At 62.1% G+C, this 17,568-nt stretch overlaps 1 protein-coding gene across 2 annotated transcripts in view; it reads right to left on the bottom strand.

Moving 5' to 3' along the window:
• Positions 1–15,887, bottom strand: part of TBC1D14 (TBC1 domain family member 14) — a 73,700-nt gene extending 57,813 nt beyond the window's left edge. Inside the window, exons 1-2 of one of the 2 annotated variants that reach the window (XM_090267106.1) lie at positions 15,851–15,887; positions 7,576–8,311 (exon numbers count right to left, since the gene is read on the bottom strand). In XM_090267106.1, coding sequence (XP_090123232.1) covers positions 7,576–8,294 — 719 coding nt within the window. In that variant the 5' untranslated portion in view covers positions 8,295–8,311; positions 15,851–15,887. Of the gene's footprint in view, positions 1–7,575; positions 8,312–15,367; positions 15,513–15,850 lie in introns of those variants that run through there. The other variant, XM_090267107.1, reaches the window with a different exon arrangement.
• Positions 15,888–17,568: the final 1,681 nt, after the last annotated feature.

The raw sequence follows: 17,568 nt of genomic DNA, 5'->3' as shown, positions 1-17,568 counted from the left end.
CCCTCTTCCTCTTTCCCCTGCCGGGCTCCCCGCCCCCCAAATCTCTGAAGGATGTGGATGGGGGCGGGGGGGCTGAGCCCACAGCCCCTTGACCTCTTCCCCTGTACCTCCCTTCACGGGAGGAAATGGGTTTAACACCCAAATCTGAAACCTAAAGGCTCTCGGGACTTAAATCCTAATTTCCAAACTCCTGCAAACATGTGCTATTCCCTGTAACAGCGTGTACACAGAGCCTGGCTGGGAAAAGCCTCGGGCTGGAAGCAGAGGGGAATTAACAGGACAACTGGACTGTCGAGGGGCCAGAACAGCATTAGGCAAACGGGGATGAGTCACCAACCTTCCGAACACAGAGCCTTACGGGAACCCTGAAATAACCCACAACCACTCACAACAAAGAATCAGCAGAACTGGAGCTGAAACAACTCTCCGTTACAAGCCCAGATCACTTCACAGAAACAGGAACTCGCTGATGTGGCAAGACGTCACATGTGCGCGCACACGGGAAGCACGGGAGACGCAGAACTTGTTGGCTACACCAGAGTCCGCGTTCTGCACCCTAAACATGTAAGCGTTTTAGTCCGCTGCCAGGCAGCCACGGGGCCGCAGGCCTGTACACCCACACGGCAGCCCCTCGCCGTTCCAACCGCAGACTCCCTCCGTCCACCTCGCTCCTCTAACTCCTCTGCCACTGGGGCCCCCACCGATGAGTCCTCCCCTCGCCGCCCCTCCCTCGCCTCCACATATCCCTGCCCCTCATCCAGCTTAGAGGCCGCTGACACTCCTGACGTGTCCAACGACCGCCTCCAAAGGACGCTCCCCGGGGCTCAGAGGAACGTCTCCGGTCAGGATCGCCGACTCGCGGCTCCGAAGCCACGGCTGGTGAGAGCTCAGCTGTGCAGCCCGTGGCCGGGACAGACGGGCAGGCGTTCCGAACGTAATCAGAGGGGTCGAGCTGCTGAAAACCCACCCGGGACAGGAACTCACAGCGGAGGGCGGGGAAGGCCTCGGGGTGGGGAGGCCCACGCAGGCTCCGAGGAGCCAGGGTAGTGTGCGCGGGACAAACGCTTAAATGGGACAGGAAGGACAGGACTCTGAACACCCGAGGCCCCTCACGGACTGCAGGCAGCACCGGTGGCAACCACCCCGCTCGGTTCCCGGCTTCCTGAGTCCGTCCTGCCTCCTCTGTCACGCTCCGGGGCTCCCAGGGGCCGGCAGGCAGGCAGGCAAGTCCCAGCCGCCCACTCCACTCCACTCCGCCGCCCGTCCCCAGCCCAGCCCAGTCCAACTGCGCCCAGCCTGCAGGCCTCCAGCCCCGGAGCTGCCCCCAGCCTCGGTCTCACGCTTTCAAACGCCTGGGTAACGCCCACACTCTGGGGGAAAGGGGCTTCCTCCACCTGCCTGCCCCCAGTGCCCTCTTCCCACCAAGGAGCCCCCACCCGGGCCCTGAGGAAGAGCCCAGAGCTGACGTCCCTGCCCTGGTTTTGGGTCTCCCGACACCTCCCGCCCACCCTTTGGCAGAGGCCCCACCCACCCCCCAGACACTGGCCTGCAGAAGGAGCACCGCACCAGACGCGACTCCTCTGCTGCTCTCCAGCCCCAAGTCCCCGCCTCGGCCCTGGCACAACGTACAAGAGGCAGCGGCGTGGCTTCTGTAAGAAGGCGCGGGCTCCGGCGTCGGACAAGCGCGTGTTCAAGTCCCAGCCCCGCCACTGGAGCCTTTGCAGCCAGCCACCCCCCCACCCCCAGGCCCACCTCCAGGGCGGGCCCAGTCCCTGCTGGAGCCCTGGGAAGGCTCGGGGGGCGGGGGGGACAGGGCAGGCTCAGACAGGGCGGCTACTGCCTCCTCAGGGAAGCCGCTCCAGAGGCGGCTCAGAGCCCCCCCAGCTAGCTAGGGTTGAGCCCCCTCTCATCAAGACAGTTCAGCAGCTCCGGGCGGACCTCCGTCTCGTGCACTTGGAGCGCAGCCCCTGACCAGACGGCTCCCTGCACTTTCCCAGCTCTGTAAGGAGCGTCCCCTCAGCTCACTTTGCAAACAAGGACACGCACCCCAGGGACGTGACTGCCTGCCTGACCAAGACCCCACACGGGCGACCAGCCAGGGCTCCTTCCCAGGCCCCGCCATGGCGCACACACAGGCACACCCCGCCCCCCAACGGCTCAGAGAGTCAGCAGGGGTTTTCTGTACATCCCTAATGCCAGGCCAAAGGCACCAGGAACATTAGCAAGCAGATTCTGTAGAAAAGTCATAGTTGCAATGTTACACCCCGATTCGTTGAGGCTAAAACAGTCAAAGCAGTAGACAACCACAGGCAGGACAGGTGCTCAGTGCCCCACATCCACGTGCGCTGCCTCCCCCGTTCCACGCCGACGACACTCGGCAGCACAAGCTTACGCCTGTTGCCCAGGTGAGAACCCGAAGCTCAGGCCCCAGGCCCCACATCCCCACATCCCTTCTGCGCCCCCTGCCCCCGCCCCAGTCCCCTCGCCTAAGTGGGTGCACAGCGCTTACCTGCGTCCACCCGCTTTCAGACAGGACACGGAAACCCCTCTGGGGATGTTAGGCAGGCAGGGCCCTAACTCACGGAGTTCGGTGAGTTCAAACTCGCTGTAAGGGCTCCACGCTGGTCCCCCAGCAAAGGCACCCTGAGCGGGCGCACGGGGGGGGGGGGTGCTGCCCTGCAGCGAGGGCGCTCAGGAGCGCAGCAGGCCAGGAAGCTGCCGGCACCGCCCCCAGGCTGGAGGGCAGACGCAGCCACCTCCCCACACCCAGGCAATAGGCACGGGGCGCCCCCCGCCTCTGTGACAGCAGGAAGCGGCCGAGCGGGGAGGAAAAGCGTCGCCACCGAACTCCTGCCTCAGCGCTCTCACACGGGGGAGGCCTGGACGGCCCTCCACTCAGAGCCAGAACCCCAGTGGCGAGAGCCTTCGCGAACGCACAATTTCAGTCCCGGAGGCACTGCCGGAAAGCGGTCTGGAGCGCGGCCCAGCCACCGCCACCACCACCACCACGTGTGGGCCTGAGAAGGGCACCTGGCAGCACGCGACGGTGCCTTACTCCCCGTGCTCCGGCCGCCGCACATCTCCCAAGGGCGTCCGCCCTGCTCGTGAGCTAGCTCGCCCCCCCCAGAAGAAAGCAGAGCGCAGGTCTCCCTTAGCACGGCTTGCGACCCCTTCCCAGCCACCGAAGGGCCTCAGGGCCTCGATCAGCACAGGACCTAAAACTTTGCTTGGGTGCTTTCGCAGCAAGTCGGCGTGCCCATTTAAAGCTGCACTGTTCTCAGGACAGTGGTTTCAAACTCTTTCATACAGCAGGACCTTAGAGCAAAGTGACATCTTACGTGAAGCCCCAACAAAGGCAGAAAGCAGGGCCAGAAATCCAACCTGCGCTCTGGGTCCGTGCTCTGCCCCAAACTTCACCTGTATGACCTTATTTGACCCTCCAACCAACTGTTTACAGGAGGCACAACTAACCCCACGTCACCCTGCACCCCTGGGATCACAGAGGTTAAGAGAGTTTCTGAGGTCACGCAGGTCAAAAATGGCAGAGCTGGGTTCAAGCCAGGGCCCGAGCAGCCCCGGCTCTCCGTCACCACTCTGCCCGCCTCTGTCTCTGAATTACAGCCGATGCCGGGGGACCCAGACGCAGGCCACGCACCCAGGGGCTGCGGGCCAGGCCAGGAAGCAGACCGGGAAGTGCACCATCACAGTCCTTTAAGCACGGCCAGGGGCCCACACCCCGCAAGCTGCTCCCGCTGCCCACGTCCTCACCCGGCAAGCTCCTCTCTGCACCCTTCCCGAGCAGTCCTAGCACCTCTCTTCAGCAAAGGACCCTCGGGCGCCTCTGGGGAGAGCTTACTGAAGGGTCACACGGAGCCAGTGCAAGTGGTCAGAGCTAGCGACGACCCTCCAGGCCCGTGCAGGGGGGCAGCCCCACCTCCGGGGAACAGAGCGTGTGACGGAACGCCTCTCACCGCTGCGGTCTGGGCTCCGAGGTGAATGCTGTCCGACGACACTGGGCTCAGACGACCCCTGACACAGGCCCTCTCTCCCGTACAGATGAGGACCCTGCTCACGCGACCCGACAGCAGGAACCTCCCTCTAAGGAAGCAGTTAAACGCCAGCTCACGGGTTCCCGCAGGCCGGGTGACTTTGCCCACTCCACCTCCTGGGACACTCAGCAACGTCTAAGGACATTCCTCCTTGTCCAAACTGGGGGTGCTACTGGCATCTAGTGGGCAGAGGCCGGGGACGCTGCGGAACAGCCCCCAGTGCGCAGGAAAGCCTCCCCCCCAGACTCATCCATCCCGAAATGTCAACAGCGCCAAAATGGAGAAACCCTGACCTAACTTTTTCAATAATGGACTGACTGAAGTATGTACAATATCAGGATAAGAACTTTAAAAAGCTTTAGAAAACAGTTTATTTGTTTTTTTTAAAAACGATCATTATTTGTATTAGAATCATAGGTAGCTACTACTTAGGTACTGCCAAGGGGTTTGCTAGATGCTTCGCCTGTTTGGTCTCTAACTTTGCACAGTCCTTTCATGCCCCATTTAAGGCTCGGAGAGGTGAAGCGACCTGCCCAGGATCACACGGCTACTGAGGACAGCTCACACTGTACGCGGCCTGCTTGACTCTGGAAGCCCCCGCCCCCGCCGGCACTGTGGGGTCTGCCTGCCTCGCCTGCGGCAAGCCCCTCGAGGTCAGAGTGGAGCCCGCACGCAGAGGCCCAGCGCAGTCTGCACGGAGTGAGGCTGACGGAGAAAATGAGAGCCGGGCCTGCAGCTGCCACTTGGCCGCAGTCAGGCCCGTGCCAGCCTTGCTGCGCCCTGTCCGCTGCCCGTCCTCCGGGCCGCCCTCTTCACGCAGCGTCACCAGCAGGCCCGCTCCCTCTGGCCACAGGCGCCTGACCCCCCACGCCTTCCTCCCCCCGAGCCCTTTCTCCTAGACCAGCCTCCCACAGGGCTGCCCAGGCCCCTTCCCTAAGCTGGCACCTGGCCCAGCGAGCAGACGGAGATCAGAGGGCACTAGGCTGAGACAGCCGCCTGGGCTCAGGAGACAAAGTGCAGAAGCAGGAGGACTCACAGGCCTGGGCTGGGACACCGAGGGACTTGCCCTCGACAAAACTCGCACGGCCTGCAGCCCTCGGAGCACCTGCTGAGCGCCGGGCCCCCCCGAACGCCCCCGCGAGCGAGCGAGCTCACTGGAGAACACTTAGTAGGTGCCAGACATTTCTGGCACAGAGCCCTTCGCCTTCAGAGGAATGCTGGATTGAAACTCCAGCCCCGGCTGGCGTGGCTCAGCGGGCTGAGGGCCAGCCTTGAACCGAAGAGTCGCCAGTTCGCTTCCCAGGCAGGGCACAGGCCTGGGGTGAGGGCCAGGTCCCCAGTGGGGGCGTGTGAGAGGCAGCCACACACTGATCTCTCTCTCCCTCCCTTCCTTCCTCCCTCCCCCTCTCTCTAAAAATAAATGAAGAAAACCTTTAAGAAAGAAAGAAAGAAAGAAACTCACTAGACTTGGCCTATGATACCACCTACTTGATTAATTTGACATGGATACTCCCCTGCCCCTCCGAAGGAACTGAACGATGGCTCACAACAGCGTCACAGCCACCGAAGCAAGAGCACGGGAACGAGAAGCAGGGACTCCAACCAAGAGGAGGCGCGGGTCTCTGGGGCACGGAGCCCAGAAGCACTTTCCAGGCCCCGCAGCTGCAGGAAAGGTCCACGGCAACGGACGGCGCTTCCTGGCACAGAAGAGGCTCCACCGCAGACCGTGCGGCACAGGCAGCCGCCGAAGCCAGGAGCAGAAGTGGTCACCGCAACAAGCGGCTGCACGGGAGAGCCCGCGCCGCCCGGGCCACCGCTTCCCCAGGCCCACGCGGAGGCGGCGGCCGCAGCAGCCCAGCGCGGGCGCGGGAGCGAGACAGGATGCACGAGAACAGCGAGGCCGGGGGCGGAGAGCCCGTGACCGTGAGCGCGCAGCACCTGTGCCAGGCGCTCACTGCTACTGCTCCAGTGAGAACTGATTTCGAGGCGGAGTAACCCGCTCAAGGTCGCCCAGCCAGGACGTGGGCGCAGGGCCCTTGGACTCCAAAGCTCAGCTCTCTCCTCTATGCGGCTTCCCAGCCACACTCATTTGGAGCAAGCTTTCCCAAATTGGCCAAGAACCCCAAGGGACTGTGAAAACCTGTCCCCCGGGCCCTTGGCTGAGACCCCGATCTGGAATTCCGGGAGGGACCCCGAGGAGCCGCGTGAACAGGCACGAGAGGTTTTCACAAACGGAGCGACACAGACGCTGGCCAGGGTAACGGGATCTGCTCAGCCACACATCTGAGCTGCCTCAACACAGGTTCAGGGCCACGGCCTCGGCAGGGAGGGTGACGAACAGTCTCCCCCAAAGTTCCTGGGTTCCTCCCCATGAGGGCAGTCGCCAGGCACTGCATTGAGACTAGGGGCGCTGGCCAGAGGGAAAAGGTGCCCACGAAACACAGCCGTGCCGAGGCCGGCTCGCTCAGGACAGGCCCGCACGCATCTGCGCCGTGCAGCCCACGGAGCCACTGAGGCAGCAGCGGCGGGTCAGCGTGCGGGCCCAGGCACAGGCGTCTCGGCTGACTCTGGCCAGCACACCCGCCACCCGACGGGACACCCTGCACTGCAGGGCCCGCGTGGGTTTTGCTAGGGGCACAACCTGGGCAGCCAGGGTCGACCGCGGGAACACCCCCGCAAGCGGAGCCTCGGGCCAGGGCCCGGGAAGGGCAGCGGCCACTCCCCTCGCGCTCCCTCCACAGCGGTGACCTCCTCACAGCACGGCGCGGTCTGGGAGCTCCCGTCTGCTGGTGGGACCGACTGCTGCCTGCGCCTGACCACCCCCGCCTGTCAGCCCACAGTCACTCCCTCTGACCACGCCCACCCCCGTGTGACCCCGCATTTCCTGCTGAGGGCAGCGCCAAGGACACAGACGCTTGCTGAGCAACAGCACAGACGCACGAGTAAGGGGCTGACACTGCAGAGCTGGCCCCTGGGGACCCAGGCAGCCCTGGTTTGGTTGGGTGACGGGGCAGTACAGGGAGGAGGGTGCATGGTCTGGTCCCAACACGGGTGACAGCACACACCTCAGCAGTGGGGCCAGGGCCACGGGGGAGCACAGGGGACACCAGCAGGGGCACCCAGAAGTGCCAGCCCTGAGCTCTGCACATGGGGGCCGCAGTGTGAAACATGGGTCACTCCCTCCAACATCAGCCTCATCAGCACCCTCTGGGGCCCAAGAAACTTCAGGTGTCAGCATGAAGGGCCCTTCCGACAGTAAGGCTGGCACAGTGGGGCTGCTGACGGGTGACAGGGACCCCCTGTGAGTCACCCCCTGCCGCAGCTCAGAGGTCAGGAGGCGATGACAGACCGCGAGAGTGCCAGGGACCCAGTGACAGCCAGCAGGAGGACTCAGAGCCGCGTCACACGGCCCTGCAGGGCTGTCCTGCTCAGCGGGGCAGGAGACACGTGACACGTCCAACAAGAACAACTCAGCTGGTCTGAGTTCAACAACCTACATCTTCCAGAGAAACAAAGACAAAATTACCTGGTGAAGAAGTTACTAAATGGTCCCAAGAGTTTCAATTTACTTCCCTCCGCACCTTCATCAACACAGTCCTGCTGGAGGGGGTCACGGGTTTCCCTGACGGAGCTCAGGGTGACGTCCGTGAACTGCGGGCCATCGTCATTCTCCAGGGTCACAATGGCACTGGAGCTGCTCGTGACCACGAGGTCCAAGATGTCCTCATTGCTGACGGACAGCGTGGTGGACAACTCAGTGCCAAGGCTGGACACGCTGCAGATGGAGACATCGTCGCTGCGGCTCAGGGCTTTGCAGGTGGGGCTGGAGAGCCGCACCGAGTCATAGCCCGTCCTGGGGAACGTGGAGGACTTCCGCACCCTCTGCTCCCGCTCGGCGCCCGTGGGGGCCGGGGGTGCGCAGGAGGGCAGTGGGCACGCGCTCCGGCAGGCCCGCTCGGGGACCAGCTCCGACTCGGACTGCTTCCTCCTCACGTGGACCACGCTGCAGGGCACGGGCTCCGGGTTGCTGATCTCGAGGGTGGGGATGCCCGAGTCCACCGACTGCAGGCTGTGCTGATCTGAAGCCCCGGGTTTCAGCTCAGGCTCATACTCAGCCAGCGACAGGGGTCTGGGCGCCTTGAGGCTCAGGGGCTGCAGGTGCTGAATGTGGTTTCCTGGCTGACCGTCCAGGACGCCCATCAGGGCCACGCCGTTCGTAGAGTTGGAAAGGCTCCCATCAGTCATCTTGGTCCAAGGAGGAACTAGGAAAATACCAAAATGGAAATTAAGGCAGTGGAGGGAAAAGCCTACAATGCTGCTCCTCTGAAAAACAGCTCAAATGTTCTGGCACCTTTTTAAAGAAGGAACCCTTGAAAAAAGTCCTACATACCCAAGCTTTAAATCAGGGCCAGCAGCTAGAGGTTTAACATAAATTATCACGATATAAAGTAACAAGAAGATAACTCAAACAAAGGGTAAGTGTCGGGTAAAAATAGACAGAACAGGCGCCTTCACTGTCCTCATCACCACACGCCTCTGACCGCAGGCAGCACCGGCAGCAGCACGAGGACCGTGCCAGGCAAAGCTGTTTTCTTTAACATGATAGGCAGGCTACCTCTGCTGAAAGTCTGTGAGTCCACAGGCCGCATCTAAGTCAAGGTTTACCTGCTCTGGGACAGCCTGGCAGGCGGCTCGGGGGCCGGAGCGCCATCCTGTGCGCCAGACGGTTGAGGGTTTGAGTCCCGATCAGGGCTCACGCCTACAGCGGTTCAGTCCCTGGAGGTGACCGATACACGCTTCTCTCTCAGATCAATGTTTCTCGTTCTCTCTCTCTCTCCCTTCCTCTCTTCAAAACCAATACACATATCCTCAGGTGAGTATTTTTTAAAATCAAGTTGTTCCTAAAACAGGATAAACGGTACGCGCCATGTGCAGCGGCCTCCACAAGTGTCCCAGGCACTCGGGCCTGCAAGGCGAGGCACAGCACCCCTTTTCCTCGGAAGAACCTGAGGTGCAGAGCAGGTGAGAATCAGGCCTAAGATCACACTGCTGCGTAGCGGCAGGGCTGGCACCTGGGGGCTGACCCCAAACAGGCCCCACTTAGTGCAGGAGCCTTAGCATGGAGCTGAGAAGACCCAGGCGGGAAGGCTGGCTCACTGAAGGTGGACGAGCAACAAGGGAGAAAGGAAGACGGTCACCCGACCATCCAGACTTGGGGGGAGTCAAAGCAGCTAGTGACGAACACAGGCCCAGAGCCCCGCCCACCCGCCTGCCTGGAAGGGCGGCAGGTCCCCAGCAGACTGAGGGCCCTGGCACACGTGGTATCACCTACTGTCTTTCAAAATGTCCCAACTAAAGAGGTCTGGGGTGCATTTAAATCCGATCTGTGGCACAGAACAACACAGAGGACGGGACTCTGGGCTCGGCCATTCCTGGGCTCTGTCCCAGCCCCACCACGTGGCCCTGGGAGCGCAAACTCAAGTGCGGGGGGGGGGGGGGGGGGCACTGGGCGGCACCTGCCCCCAGCGGCACCCTGTGGGTAGCTGCTCTCAAGGGCGGGGGGGGGGGGGGGGGGGGGCGGGGGTGTTCATCTCCTTCCCGCGCTGAAACTGAAGGGACCAGTCAGTGCGGCGCTGGAGCAAGAATAGAAACACCAAGGAATGAATCGGGATGCAGAATTCAGAAATAGACTGAACTACATTTCAAATCTGAACCTGGACCCAGTGGGGAAGGAGGGATTATCTAACCACGATGTTATCCTCACCGGCTCCCACTTCCCTGGGAAGGCAGAACCACACTGGGCTGCACCAAGACAAAAAAACAAAGCGAGCCTCATACAGAAATGGAAGTACAGCGGTGTTGCAGAGAAGAACGTGTTCTCTGGACACGGACGGCAGAGCGCTGACTACAGGGGGTGGCCGAGAGGAGGAGGAGGAGGCTGCAGGGGAGGTCGATGGTGACATAAAAAATAACTAACTGATGGAAAATAAATAAAAATGAAATAAACACAGAGCAAAAACTCAGTCCATCCTCCGAAGGTATGTGAGCATGCCTCCCCACATGGGAACCCACTTTAAGTGCTCACGCCGGCCTGGATTTCCCGGGCTGGAGCCTCCCCCGGGGCCGGCACCGGTCACGAGCTGCTCCCAGGCGAGGGCACGGCACACTCTCCCGGGGGCCCTGCTCGGGGTCACCTCTGGGCCGAGCCGTGCTGTGCGACCACAGGATTCCCACAGGGCGGCACAGGGGGAGTCCACCGTGCACAAACCTGCAAGTTCTACTTTCTTATTTTAATTAAAAGGAAAAAACATAGTTAAGAGGTCATCTCTGGCGAAGTCAAAGGTAATTAGAATTGTCAAAACACCACCAGCACACCAACAGGTCCAAGTGGCAAGAAGCCTAACTCAAGAGGAAGTCCTCAGGAGACTGGGACAGCCTGGCTCTGCCACCTATGGGGGGCGGACGGCGGGGGGCAGAACCTCTCTGAGCACACCGCCCCCCCCCCACGCAGCAGTAACACGGGCCGTACCACAGAGGCGCCGGAGAGCCTGGGGGGGCTGGGTACAAGCACCAACGCACCCTGCCTCAGACACACAGCAGGTGCCAGTGAACAGGGGTTTTCTCTGCTTCAGCCACGTTAAAAGCTCAAGTACCTGCAAAAGAACCCATGCGTCTGAACTGAAACACCAGGCCAGGAACACCTAACAAATGCGTTAAGTGAACCCAGGGACCCCTCCTCCTCTGAATCGCCGGGGGGGACGCCCAGGGAAGCATGAGCAGGCCCCGGCAGAGTGCAGCGCCGCTGGGCGGTGGCCCCAGGGCCTCTTCTAAGGGAGACGCGGAGACACCTTGGAGGCTTCTGCTAGTTCCAAGTCCAGTTTCCGTTCCTTAAGCCTCAGGAACAGGGTGCTCCTTCAGGGAAATAAACCTCAAAGGGAAGACACTCTAGAACCAACATCTGCAAGGGCCAAGGCCGCCTGTCCTCAAACCCTTCCGCCTGGTGCCACCAGGGCCGTAAAACCAGAAGCCGCACGCCCGAGCCCCTGCCCTCCAGGGCTGCCTGATGGGGGTGGCGGCGGGCGAGCTTCCAAGACAGGCTGTGGGGTGAACTTTGGAAGCCCGCCAGGAGCCAACTGCCGATGGCGTGCCTCCAAGTCACACGTTTTCTAAAGACAGAATACGCCGAGCTGGCGCAGGGCGTTCCCACCCGTCCCCGCCAGCCTCCCAGCCTCGCACTGCCGCTCGCAGCTCTCCCAGCACCAGGATTACTGCGCCCCGCCACAGGACTCTCCCAGCCGGGCCTTCGTCGCCTCTGGGGATCTGGGAGCAGGTGCCGCCAAGAGACACAGCAACACTTCCAAGGCCACCCCCTCTGAGAAGCCTTCCTAGCTCTCCCAGGAAGCTGCAGGCCCTCCTTCCTCCTGGGCTCCTCTTGGCTACGCCCCACTAAAACACCTGTATTGACAGCTGCCCCCTATCTCCCTGCACGGGCTCCAAAGTTCCGGGCAGGCACGGCCCTTCTGGGTGCCACTGCCTGGCCACATGCCTGGCACGGACTGAGGATTCAAAAATCTATTTGCTGAATTATTACTAACAGCTCTGTTCTAAGTGGGCCGGTCTCTCCAAGAAACACCTGCTGTAATAAGACGAGGAAGAAAACCTGTCCCATCGAGCTCCTGGCATGTGAGCGGACAGCAGACACAGCAAGGAAGCAGTGGCCACCCTGCGCCTCTGGCGGCTTCGGGGAGAAGTAACGCCGCCCAGCCGCACAGACGACCGCTGGCTCCTTCCCGGCCGCGACACAGCCCTCCTCGCCCGACTCCTCTCTGGAGACTGCAGGGGAGAGCCACCTCCTCGAGTCCCCACAGCACAGGGACATCGCTGCTCTCCCTGACCCTGCAAGGACGTTGCAGGCACTCACCTTCGCTGCCAAGCTGCCCACCGACCCGCCACCAACTCCCTGCCCTCACTCTTCAGCGTCAAGTGCATGGCCACCCACATGGCACTTCCCACGTGGGCGAGCCGGCTTCACAGAGGGTCCTGCAGCACCAGCCACCATCCTTCCCTTTACCTCAGGCCCTGGCCCAGGCAGAACAGTTCCTGGAAAGAAAGGCGCAGGACGATCCAGGTCTCGAGTGGCGCGGCATTAACTATTCACAAGAGCGTCTGCCCCTGCTCGCTAGGTGCGCGCTGCACGCTGGGCACTGCGCTCCGCACCCCGTGTGCGCACCCCGGTCTGCGTGACCTCCACGCGACCCGCCACGTCCACCTCACAGACGAGGACAGAGGTGCGGAAGGCAAGTGTGACCGGGCGGCTGTGCTGGGCTGGCCTGACGCTGAAGCACTTTTCACACTTCCATTTTGGGGAATGGAAAAGTCAACTATAAAAGTAGTTTGGTTTTTAAATAGGTTGTTCTTTAGGATAAAAAAAAATTCCTAAAAGAAAGGATTTCTTAGAAGTTTAATATACTCCTCTGGAGGGTGAATGGCAACTTTTAGGCACCTGAAAATTAACACGATGTTGTTGAAATAAGTTTTGATCCATCAGCAAACCAGGCAGAAACGGGGGTTAAACTGTTGAGGGTCCCCAAAGGCCCCTTTACAACCCTAAGAAACAGAAATTGAAGTTACACTGCCCAAAAGTGGTTATGTTTAAAAGGCATAGGTGGGAACATTTTAAATTAAGGATCGTCAATATATGGGGGATTCCCCACAACCCCAAAAATTTTCAACTGTTTAGTGATTTACCAAAACTAATCCTCATAAGCACTATGTGATTGAGAGGCAAGTGACAGGTTAGGAAGATATTCAGACCACTTAAAGTCAACATAACTTATACTCTTAATTATTAATAAGGGAAGCCATTTACTGAAAACTTACCATGACCAAAGGTGCTAGGAGCCGTCACCTGCCCCGGTCACCACAAGGCTCTCCAGTACACTGACTGAGATTCAGGGGGGCCAAGCACCTTGCCCAGTACCTTGCCCAGGCTCACATGGTCACAGAAACTGGATCACCGCAGGTCTGACATCAAAGCCACATAAATGGCTTGCTGGAGTGCTTAAGGACACAGGCCCTGAGTTTTGTGATCACTGATGAGCTAAAGGGTTAATTTTTTCTGTATGTGTATTAGGTTCAACAGAAAAGTTTTAAAAATTAAATAAATAGGGCCAGGTGGGGGGCAATGCAGGTTCTGGAGGCAGATTACCTGGGTTCAAATCCCAGCTCCTCCATTTCATACGAGCTTGAAGGAGTTTCCAGCTTCTCCGGTGCCTCAATTTCTGAGCAGTGACATGGGGCCACTAGCAGGCCCGGTCTCCTTAGGCAGCTGACCAGAGGGGGAGCCGTGCACACAGCCTGAGAACCGGGCCAGGCAAGAGTCAGGCCTCTCCTGCGGCCCTGGGACCAGCAGGGCGCCCCGACTTCAGCAGCGCATTTGCACAGGCAAGCTCAGGCCTCCCTGCGCAGCTCCTTCCTGCCACCCAGCTCTCCCCACACCTGCCGGGTGGCGGTGGAACGAGACCATGAGCCCAGCTGATGGCCAGAGCTCCTTCCAGCAGGACCGTCTAGAATTCTGAACCCGGGCCCTGAAAGTTTGTATCTGCCCTACAACAGACATTAACAAGCAACACAATCATTTCCCTAAAATGCCTATTTTGATAACGGATCCTGCTGGGCAGGCACCCCCTGTGCTGAGGCTGTGACAGGAAAGTCAGACGCTGCGACCAATGGCGGGGGTGGGGGCGGGGGGGTCAGACTCCCAAAGCAGGTGCTCTGAGCGCCTGGGCCCTCGCTGCCCCGCAGCGCCCACGGCAGGGCACAGGCAGGGGAAGAGGCGGCAGCAAGGACAGGAATTCGCCCACCGGACCCGCATGGAGAGGTGGAGACGTGGAGAGGTGGAGGGGGCGGGGGCGGGGGAGGGGGAGGCCGGAGGCCGCCAGCCAGAGCCGGGTGAGGCCGGAGCCGACGGGAAGCAGCCCCGCTCCGGGCGGCGCAGTGCCGGGCAGGGACCGGCGGGACGTGGAGCGGGCACAGGGGAGCGGCCCGCGCGCCCCACCCCCGCCGCTCCCCAGCCGGGTGACTTCGCTACGTTAGCTCCGCGATTCAGTTTCCCAGAGGGTGCGCTCCCTCGGGCACCCTGGGCCCAAGGACATGCCAGGTTCTCCTTAGGGCTGGGGGTCAGGGGGAGCCGACAAACCCAAGGGGTCACTCATACAGGGCAGCCAAGGCAGCTCTGGGGGCGCAGGGCCACGCGGAAGAGAGCAGGGGGAAGAAAAGGGAAAGGAGTCGCACCCGCCCTTGAGACGGGGCAGGTCCTGGCCATGGACGCTGGGCAAGGGGACGTGCTCCAGGCCTGCGGGGAGGACAATGGTCCCGCACAGCGCCCACAGCGCCCGGCGCTCGGACCCCCGCCCGAGACGGCCCCCCAGACCGCGGGGCGGGGCAGCACTCCCCAGGCGCCGGCCCCTGCGCCCCCGCGCCCCCCGCGCGCACGACTTTCCAAAGCAAAGCTCCCGACCGCACGCGGGGGAAAACGGCGCCCTGGGCAGGCTACGGCAGAACCGGTTCCACGGGGCCCGGCAAGGGTGCCCCTAGGACGGCCCCGCGGGGCTGGCCTTCCGCCCCCCGAGGCCCCTTCTTCATCACGGCCTCGCCACCTCGGCTCCCGGCCGCCGGCTCCTTCCTCCAGGCAGCTAGCTCCCTGCGCGGCCAGGACCGCCGGTGCAGCGCCCCCACACACACCCGCTGGGGCTTCCCGGCCCGGGTCAGCGAGGCGCAGGGGGTACACGGCGGGGGAACGGCGGTCCCTGGCAGAGGGTCCGAGGAGGAGGGCGTCTGGGGCCTAGGAACAGGGATTCCAAGAAGGAAGCGGGTCAGGGGCTCCGCGGACGGGGGCGGGGGGTGCCCAGGGGTCGGGGACCCCGAGGTGGAAGCGTCCCGGCGGCCGGGAGGGGCGGGCCCCCGCGCCGAGCCGGCTCCACTCCGGGCCGGGAGCCCCGCGCATCTGAAGGAGCAAACTCTTCGTCAAGTTCCGGAAAAGCGCGTCAGGGCGCGCGTCCCACCGAGGGGCGGCCGAGCGCCGAGCGCCTCTGGGGCCCCGAAATGTTCCCCGGGCCCCACGCGCTCCCCGGCGCGGGAGGAAGCGGCGGCTGCGCGGCCCGGGAGCGCCGGGTCAGGACCTGGCCCCGCGCCACCCTCCCCGCCCCGCTCGGGCCGCCTCCCCGCTCGGGTCGACGCTGCAGCAGGTGGCAGCGGCCCCGCGCGCCTGGGGCCCTTCCTGCCCTCCCCGCCCCGCCCCCGCCGCGGGCCCTCAGTACCGGAGTTAGTTCGGCCGCGACGCCATCCCGGAGCCGACGAGAAGGTCCCCCTGGTCCCGCGGGACCCGCAACTTGCGCGGCGACAACGCCGGGAGCGCGGCCAGCGGCGGGTCCGGCGAGCAGGTGCGCGCGAGCCGCCCGCGGCCAACGGCGGAGCGCGCCCACGCCCCGCCCCGCGCGCCCACGCCCCGCCCCGCGCGCCCACGCCCCGCCCCGCGCGCTCTCGCCCCGCCCCGCCCCCTGCCGGCCGCGGCCGCTCTTCTGCTGGCGCCGCCGCCTCCCGCCGCGCCGCCTCTGCAGCTCCTGGAGCTCGACGCTCGCCCCGCAGCCCTTCCTGCGGCCCGCTTGCCAGTCCGCCAGGGGCCCCGGAGCGGCGTCGCCGGCCCTTTCCTCTCCCGAGGGACGAGCGGAGCCGCGAGGGGTGCCCGAGGGGATCTTCGTGGACGCGGAGCCCCCGCGGACACCCTCCTGGGGCCTCCTTACCTGGTCGGCTCCACCCGCGGCCATCTTGGAAGTGGGAAGCGGCCGGGAGGGGTTAGGGGCTCGAGCGGGCGGGGACCAGGCGTGGGGAGCCGAGCGGCGGAGCGCATCGATGGGCGCCCCTGCCCCTGGGCAGGTGTGCGGGCCCCGGCGGCCTAGGGAACGGCGCCTTGGAGTCCTCCCCGCCCGGCCTTAGTCTCTTAATCTGTAAAATGGGCTTTTCTGCTAGTTGGCCTTTATTGAGCGCCCGGGGATCTTTGAAAATGCCAAAGCCGGGGCCATTGCCCAGGCCAGGCGACGTGCAGTTTTGCAAGCTGTGTAACGTGCAGGCACGTTTGGGGCCGCTGGCTCATGTGTATGCGCATTATTTCGCGTCGGCACTGCAGAAACGCAGGGCCCGGGTCTGGGACCAGAGCCGGGTAGCGCGCAGAGCGGCAGGGAAGAGGCTTGCCCAAGGTCCCAGGACCCGGCAGTAGCGGGGAGGAGCCGGAAGCCGGGTGCCCCGCCCAGACCACCTTCCAAGACCTGCGAGGCCCTGAACGAGAACGCTCTCGTTAGGTAGTAACTCATCTGTCGCTCTCAGGTGGCACACCTGGCCTGTCGTGTCTGCTGCCATGTTTCCTGCACCTACCCAATAGTAGGCACTTAAAATATTTGTTAAGTTGTCATTGCATTCTGGGGACATCAAGGCTAAAGGAAAGACTCCAGTGGCTGGGAGCCGGAAGCCCTGGGTTCCCCCAACGCCCTCGGATCGATGGAAAGTCCCTGTCCAGCGGTGGTCTCAAAATCGCAGATGAGAGACCATAAGTAACCCAAACACTACGTTGTCTGGGAGGAGGAAAGGTGGCTGATCTCCCTAGGGGAAGCCTTCCAAGCCCCTTTTATTGAGGAGGGTACCACGAGATACAGAGTCAGGATACACAAATCATCAATCAATTTCAAACACTTGGATGACTGTTAACAATCACTGATTCACAATAACAATGTAAGAAACACAGTGAACATTCTGCGTCACGGTCTGTTAAACAATGTGCCAGTATGGGGACTTCGGGTTCCAAGCTTTATACACCTTCCAGGTATCTGAGGTCACACAGGGTCTGTAGCTAACTTAAGAGATGAGAAAAACAGCAAGCTTCAAAGCAGAACATACAGTCTTTAAATCCAGTTCCCATGGGAACCCCCTCATGGGCTTTTGGGTCATGGCTGTCCCCGGCCTTCCAGTCTACGGGTCAACACTTATAGGCCTCCTCAGGGGGCCTAGCTTGCGGCTGGGCTACAATTCCTGAAACGACACACGGCAGTCCCCTACAGGTTCCACACTGGGCTTTGATCCTGTAACCAGGAGCCCTGGGCGCTGCCCCAGGCAGGAATACCAGAGAGGAAACCTCGGAAGCCAACGCGGGGGAAGGGCGCAGGGCAGATGGGTCAGGGACCGGAAGGGTAATCTCCAGCCCAGGGAGCATCTGGAGGCATGCCATGGAAGATTACTTTGTCGGGGCTGTGGTCACGCGGGCTGAGCCAGAGAACCCCTGACTTTCTTCTGTCTCAGCTCTGCAAACGCTTAAACCCTATTAATTGTGATGGGGGTGGGGGGAGAAGGGAGGAGACTTTAGAACGGCAAGCTCTTTGTAGGATACATTAGCACCCTCACAGGGCTTGGTGCATAATAGGCACTTTATAAATGCTTATATTTCTAGGTGGTTTTAAGGGAAAATAATACC

Source organism: Furipterus horrens, unplaced genomic scaffold, assembly GCF_987537825.1.
Source record: "Furipterus horrens unplaced genomic scaffold, mFurHor1.1.pri manual_scaffold_2, whole genome shotgun sequence".
NCBI classification, from domain to species: Eukaryota; Metazoa; Chordata; class Mammalia; order Chiroptera; family Furipteridae; genus Furipterus; species Furipterus horrens.
The sequence above is the reverse complement of the archived record's forward strand: the minus strand, read 5'-3'. Positions and strand labels throughout refer to the sequence as shown.